General features: G+C 39.7%; 1 protein-coding gene across 5 annotated transcripts in view; it reads left to right on the top strand.

Moving 5' to 3' along the window:
• Nucleotides 1-7,597, top strand: part of PLEKHG1 (pleckstrin homology and RhoGEF domain containing G1) — a 224,429-nt gene extending 216,832 nt beyond the window's left edge. For all 5 annotated transcript variants that reach the window (XM_072827783.1, XM_072827755.1, XM_072827762.1 and 2 more), the window contains one exon: nt 4,056-7,597. In XM_072827783.1, the coding sequence (XP_072683884.1) occupies nt 4,056-5,119 (1,064 nt within the window). In that variant the 3' untranslated portion in view covers nt 5,120-7,597. The remainder of the gene's footprint in view (nt 1-4,055) is intronic.
• The last annotated feature ends 230 nt before the right edge of the window (nt 7,598-7,827 follow it).

Raw genomic sequence — 7,827 nt, forward strand, 5'->3', positions numbered from 1 at the left:
CACATGGAAAAAGTGACAGAGTTCCAGCTGTGGAAGGGCTGTTTGGGGCATAGATGGCATTGGAAACAGTAGTGCATGCACAATGCAACCACCAACTCAACATGGAAGGAATAGAATAAGGTTTCTGATGATGAAGGATTATACCAGACTGTTGTTTAAAAAGTGGTAATTGCCTGAGCCAGGTTGTTTTGAACATGGACCATTCATTAAGTTGCAAAACTCAAACCTTGATAGAAGCACGTCCTTCAATGTAGAATCATTAGGGCTTACAACCACCTTGAATAGTCTTCTTTTTTTATCCACCTTTTAAGTATTCATAGATGTCCCTTTGGGGTTTTCTTTTGCTTTTTACTTTTGGTTTATTTTCCATTTGTTTTGCCTATTGATGTCTTCTTAGGATCCTATGGGATCTTTTTCTCAGCTCTGCGTCTGGGTCCTTTCTTGACATGGTGGGTTACTACCGACGTTCTCCCCAACAGAGAGGAGGAGATCTCTAAAGTCATCTTCTGAGAGTGGGGTCTCCACCGCTATCTGGCAGGAGCATGTCCCTAGGGCCTGCCATCTCTCGGACCTGAGGAATCTTCCATCTGGGTGGATCGAGACCACTTCCTGTGCCCACTAGGCTTTCAATCAGTTGACATGATGACTCCTTTTCTCTCTCTTGTTTATCTGGGCACAGGACGTCATAATCGAACGGACCGATTCTCCAGACTTCTTCGTATGGGCCTTGCCACTTTGCCAGGAGCTTGCTCTCGGTGTTGTACGGAAGGAGGAACGCCCTATTCACCTGCTGAAACTCTCGAGCACCTTTATTGAACTCTCTGGCGGGGGTCTACAGGCCCCGGGTCAGATTTCTGCCTCTAAATCACCCATCCAGGTCTAGTGACTCCCACTCTTCAGAGCCTGTTGTAGCATGCCGGCATTCCTGTGTAGTCAGGCCTCCCCCCTTGATAGTCTTTGAGGCAAACGAGGCCTTTGGGTTCCTTTTTTGTGATGTTTTACATGGGAGAAAGCCGCATATAGGCTGGAGGAATTTTCCTGTTCGTGTAGAGAAGGCAAAATAACATTTTATGCTTTGGTCTACATCTCAAGCAGCATCAGAAGCTTTGATTGTAATCCTCTGTCTTGAAAACAGTGTATTTCATACTTATCTCAGCAAGGATCACTTCCAGTTTTTATCTGGAATTCTAAGAACACCTCCTCTTAAACTTACAGAGGATAAATAAACCAGACACAGCCCTGAGGTTGTCACATAATGATAACATATATATTGTATACAGGATATCGATGCCAGAACTAAGGATGATGGGGAACTTTGATCTAGCTGACTAATACTAAGGTTTTTAGACCAGAGGTGTCATCTTGGACTGGTTATTTCCTATAAGTCTGGTTAAAGAAATCTGTTTAATGACAGATGTTGTTTTGGAAGCATTCTTTTATTCACATTGCCATTGAACAAATTACAGACTCTCTTAGAGTGCCAGCTGAGACAGACAAAACACAAATCCCTAAAACTTAGAAAGGTATAGTATATTGGTCTATTCATGTGATACTTTTTATTCCAAATTTATAAATGGTCAACTTTTTATTATCCAAAGATAAACTGTGCCCATTTTGAGTTATCTATAGGAAGCATTTTGATCAAAGACTATATTCCTGCCTCTTTTTTTTTTTTTTTTTCCTCTACTATGCCCCAGATTTTCTAGGCTGCCCATCCACTCTCTGTGGTATGGTCTTAGGGAAAGCACATCCATTTTTAACCCTAGGCTTAAAATAAAATGCAGTCCAAAAATTGTTTGAATAATTATGTAGTTCTTGAGACCAATTTGTATCTAGAATTATGCTTGGTGCTCTGCAAGGATTGTTCTCCAAGATTAAGTGCTCATGGACTAGCTAAAATGATAAACTAGCCCATGTAAAACAACTAGCAACACAAGATTATGTGTGTGTGTACATGCATGTCCATGCATTTGTGTAGCGTATAGCTAAATAATATGGCCCACACTAAGAATATAAGATTTCAGAGGAGAGAAATGGGTTAGAAAATGATTCATGGAAGGGGTAGGGCTTATAGAGGGTCTTTAGCTATAAATAAGATTTGATTAAGCAAAGGAAGAAGAAGAAGAAGAGTGTGATTAAGGAAGAAAGAGGCATGAAAAACACTGTGGTTATCTTGGTTTCAGGTCATCTGGCCTATCGTGTTCTAAAGTCAAAAGCTAATTGTTCTTACACAACTTTATGGTTAAACATTGGTACTCAAATAGGTTAACCAGATGTTTTCATTAGCTCTCATTGTATTCTCCAAAATTGTCATCTTTGGGACTTTATGAAGGTTAGGGCCTTCCTGACTTAGCTTTGGGATCATATTCAGGGCCACAGCATAGAGGAGAATGGTTTGGGCAGAATCATTTGACAATCAGGTGCCACTAATTACCAGCGACTGTCTCAAGGTCTAGCTGCCATTGTTTGGGCTATTAACTATAAAGTTAATTAAATATTATAGATTTCAGAATGGCTAACATAGGCACTTTGGTGTTCACAGAAACTTTCAATCTCTTAAGGGGTTGCCAAATTTAATTGGTATTAAAAGTCTTTACCACTTAAGGAATAATAGCTCAAGTTTTTGTTACTAGGAATTCTAAACTAAGATTCTCTGTTATTCCAAGGAATTTGGGCTTAAAAACCTGGAGGATCTGATTATGGGATCTATGAAAACGTAAACAGATGATTTACTCCAATTTGGGAGATTTGGGAGGCAAACAATTTGAGAAGGTTGCAGTTAAAGGCACCCAGAATAACAGCCAATATCTTCTGTTCTAATAAAAGAGTTTAAAGAAATGGCAGAAACTCAACTAAATATTTTGTTTAAATTCAAGGAATAATTTGCTAACAACGGGCTACTAAAAATATTAATAGCTTAAAGAAGAAGGAAATGTAATGTCACTTGCTGGCCATCATATATGGGATAGCTCCTTTTGTAGAGACTGTGTAGATGTGGTGTGGGCAATTTATCGGATGCATGGAATTCTTTGATTCTAGGGCAGTCTCATGGGTACCTGGATTGGGTTGATTGGGGTGGGGGGGGCGGTGCAGTAGCTCTTGAAATTGACATCTTTGGGCTCTGTCTCTGAAATCATTCCTGCCCCAAGAGAGTATTCTATCCATAGCACGGTTCGGTTCTGTTAACATCTTTAGAAATGTCTGTATTAAGAAGTGGAGCAGAGAGGAGAATGGCCTCATAGCTGAATGTGAAGTGGCAATAGCTTTCATGGAGTAAAAGCCAAATCCTGTTCTGGACAAATACTAGAGGGTATTACATTATCAATTATATGCACAGATGACTCATTCTCAATATCTTAGGAGCATAGACTTTAGTGAATGGCTTCTTGGTGATGGGAAAGAAGATGCGGGTCAGTCAATACACATGGTTTTGAAATCCTGGAAAGGAGGCCCTCCTGTAGACACTGGTTTCCCAGACAGTGGCAGGAGACTGCTGCCCAGAAACAAGAAATACAGGAACAGCCACCAGGAGAGGACTCTTCTGGGAGTCCTTGTCTGAGAGCAGTCAAGGCTAATGAAAACCCAAAGGTAGCCACTGCATGGTAGATTGTATCATCTTCCTTTTAATGACTACTTATTTTTCATTGACCACGGTTTAAGTGCTGACCTTCTTGTTTTTACAATGCCTGTTTTGTTTTTGTTTTGTTTTGTTTTTTAGCATTGACACTATTTCATGCTTGTAAAGAACACTAGAAACTTTCATTACAAATAGCAAACATTTGCAGACCTAAAATAAAATAATCCAGAGTTAGATCAATTTAAATGAACCTTTAGGTGACATTCTTTTTACATTTTTATTTTTTATTAAACTATGGATTATTTTATTAGTTCGTGTTGCTTAGTATTCAATGATTAATGACTCATCTTCAAACTTAAAGGTCCTGTGTATTTAAATTTTTCAAAATGTTTGTTAAAGTGTTAGATTTTTATTTCTTTAATATTTGCATGTAGAAATCATCCCACGTATGTTTATTGTTTCCATATTTGCCTTCCAGGTGCCAGGATCGCTGAGTATTCCCAGCTGTATGACCAGATTGTGTTCAGAGAGACTCCTTGTAAGACTCAGAAGGATGGCTGGGCCAGCCCTCAAGAGCCCTCCAACCTCAGATCTACATCATCTTCCCAGGCCCAACTTAGCAGTGAGGATTGGCTTTTGCATTCAACCTATAGTAATGGAGAGTTAGTGGATTTCTGTCCCCGGCCAGAGCAAGACTTGAAGTCAAAACATCCTACTTTAGAGATCAGTACAAAAAGCATTCCAAGACAGCTGTCCACAGCTTGCTCTGTGCCTTCTCTTCAAACCTCTGACCCTCTGCTGTGCTCCTTGCAGAGACACAGTGTGATAGTCAGCCAGCCCAACAAAGATAACTCGTATCAGGGCCACCTCTACAATTCGTTGGGTCGGAAAAGCATCAGTGCGAAATCTCAGCCTTATAGCAGGTCTCAGTCCTCTTCTTCAATCTTGATAAACAAGTCGGTGGACTCCATCAGCTACCCTGGTGAAATGGGAAAGAAACAGCCACTGTCTATCCACAAAAGTTCGAGGTGTGAGAGTCACCAGGATTTGCTGCCAGCTATGGCTGACCCGTGTCAGCAGGGCCCTGAAAAACACTCAGATCTCACGCTCCGAGACTCACAGAAGGTTCTGGTAGTCAATAGAAATGTACCCTTAAATGCCCAAATAGCCACACAGAACTATTTTTCCAATTTCAAAGAGACTGAAGGAGACGAAGACGACTATGTGGAAATAAGATCTGAAGAAGACGAGTCAGAAGTAGAGCCATCCCATGGTCGGAGGAAGAAATCTGACCCAAGGATTGCAGAAGCTGACTTTTCGGAGGACCCCTGCACCAACAGCACCCCTTACTCTTTGAATAGTCCATGCACTCCAAAAAAGCCGATAAGTGACAAGCTTGGGATTTCACCCTACCTGGCATCGTACAGCGATTCGGACAAACTGAACGACTATCTCTGGAGGGGCCCGTCTCCCAACCAGCAAAATATTGTCCAGTCGCTGAGGGAAAAATTTCAGTGTCTCAGTTCAAGCAGCTTTGCCTGAGGTTCTTGGCAGAAGCCACCGAGTTACCGTCGCATTATGCTCCTACATGACAGATACTGACAGGTGTTTTCTATGTACCAGATTAAAACAATTTTGTAACAACCAGAAGTGTAAACCCTGCTTTCTTTTACAGCACAACTTTTTGAAACGGCTGACACTCCAGCCGGGACCGTACTGTAGAGCCAGTGTCAGCATCTAACAGTGTGTTCCTGATGCTGACTGTCTTCATGCTTCATGTAAGTCAATCTTACTTGAATATTTTTAGCCTTTGTTTTTTGTTTTGTTTTGTTTTGTTTTGTTTTTTAACATCATGGCCATGATATCTGCTCCCGTATCCTGACAATAGTGCCCAGAGTCTAAGAAATGCAAGAGTCCTCTCCTATCATCCAGAAGCCACGAGTGGTTTTATTCTAGGACCCAAAGGCAGCAAGGAGACTTTTCCACATGTTTTAAAAAGGAAGAGAAACTAAAACTATTTCAAGGATCATGCTTATTATGCCTGGCATTTTGGTTACATTGGAAACAAGACCCTAGGGTAGCTTAAGCTAGAGATCCCGAATGGAAGTATACATGCTCGTCTCACTCTGCATCACTTACCCCTACGTCTGTTCACTCTATGGCAGAAATTGGGTAGCTATTGGACATTAGAAGGGAGCAAGACCAATATTTTCTGTAAGCATATATCCTTGCCTGTATTCCTGGATACTTTCTGGAGAATATGCTGCTTATCGTGTTGATTTTTGATTGCTGGAGTAACATAATTCCCTCAGGTGCTCAAAGGAAACTTCCCAACAAGAAAATGCAAATTGACTAACCTGTTAGAAAGGATGGGGAACAACTTGATGATCTCCTCATATTGCAGTTGAAGGCAGGGGTGGAAATAGGAACCCTTCGGGCTATTTTTTGTGCATATCTCTGATCAACACACAGTAAAACATGAGCCAACATAAAACACTTTCAGGCCAGCCTTTCCAGAGCAGTTTTTCATGTGTACTTTCCTGAGATTTGTACCTCAGCCAAATGACCTGATCCCAACCTTGAGGATTTCACTGGCTGCAATGAAATTTATTTTCCGAAGTCCGCATAACATGGGGGCCTTTTCTAATTGTTTTGAGGCACATAAAAGACAAGAATCTTTGCTTACTAAGCTCTGACTAATACCGTCTTTGATGTAATTGTGGTCTTCAACTAATGGTCCATTGTGATAATCATGTACTAATCTAAGGCTTTATGGAAGGAAACAGAAAAACGAAAACAAGATCTTGTGCGTAAAAAGCAAAATAAAAGAAGTGAAAGAGAAAGGTGAAGGCGGATCTGTTGCTATTTTATAAAAATGTTCTATTTTCTGGAAGACTCCAGTCGATGCAACAAGAATGTTTTCTCAAACACAAATGTTGTATTCTCCTTTCAAGCATTTTTACATTCTGGAACCCCTTCCCCGATGGGCTCAATTTTCATTTATGTATGTGTAGCAAAGGGGACCTGGGCTTTCATTTGAAGGCAAGCAGTGATACCGATTTCAATTGGTGACATCCAACCGTAATTCTCTTCCTCTTTGTAAGTCCTGTTCCTCTCTTAACCATGAAACATCAGATGTAACCATCCTTATTTTACAAACAGGTACCTGTGGCATTCATTTTTCCTTTTAAGTAACAAAAAATAACCCAACTTTCTTGCTTCTCTATACTATTCTTTCTTCTTGTAGCTTATAAAACCAAGTCCATGTTGAATGGCATGGTTCTAGAAACATTCCTGCTTTCACTGCCTTTCTTTAAACTTGACACAAGTCTTTAATAGTGAGAGTATCAGAAAAGACAAGCCCTGTAGGAAAGTATATTCTTAGACTTGCTAGAGGTATCCCTAAGTGGTTTTTCAAACAGTTACTGATTCTTCTTGTCCTAAGAAAGCAATTTCCTATTTTTGCTTTTTTAGTTTGTGTGACCCCCAATTCTATATTGTCCATATTACTGTGGTGTCTTGCTCTTGGAAATTGATTCTTCACACCAGTGTCTCATTGCATGACTTTGATGTTGCCTATAGGAATACACCCTGCCGCACGAAGGGGGATGTCTTGCTGTATAAAATGTCTATGTGATTGTCTTTAGGTTCTAGGACAAATCTTTATAGATCACTTCTGTCAGCCAGGATGCAGATTTTGAGAGCTGTGTGTATATGTATAATCATGTTTGTATTTTTCCTCAATGTTACCAGTTAAATGCTTTTGTTTAAGATAGTTTCTTTTGGAGGTGGGTTAAGATTGTATATAATTGGGGGAAAAGTTATATGTACTTAAAAGTATGTCAAGTTCTTATTAGGTCTCTGTACTGAAGGTTCAATTTTTTTTTAAAGTTCACTTTTCACCTACTCTTTGTGCAAAAAAAAAAATGCATCTAGGAAAAGATAGTTTAAATATTGTATATAAGATAATGAAAGTTAGTAATGCTCATTATTTAATAAAGTTTGTAAAGTGAAAGTAAATTATAGTGTGAATTGGTATGTTTATTCTAGGTAGGTCAAGGTTTTTCCAAACAAATTTAGTTCTAATATTTTGTCTTGTCTTGCAAGCCATGCAGACAGTGGCTCAGGGTTAATGACAATATACCACATTTCAGTGACAGAACATTTTCTGTATGTTTGGATCACTTTTAAAATAATGGTAAATGTTTTCTTGATCGGTGGCTAAATTAGATCAATCACTAGATTATATA

The sequence above is a fragment of the Canis lupus genome, chromosome 1 (assembly GCF_048164855.1).
Source record: "Canis lupus baileyi chromosome 1, mCanLup2.hap1, whole genome shotgun sequence".
In the NCBI taxonomy this organism is placed as follows: domain Eukaryota; kingdom Metazoa; phylum Chordata; class Mammalia; order Carnivora; family Canidae; genus Canis; species Canis lupus.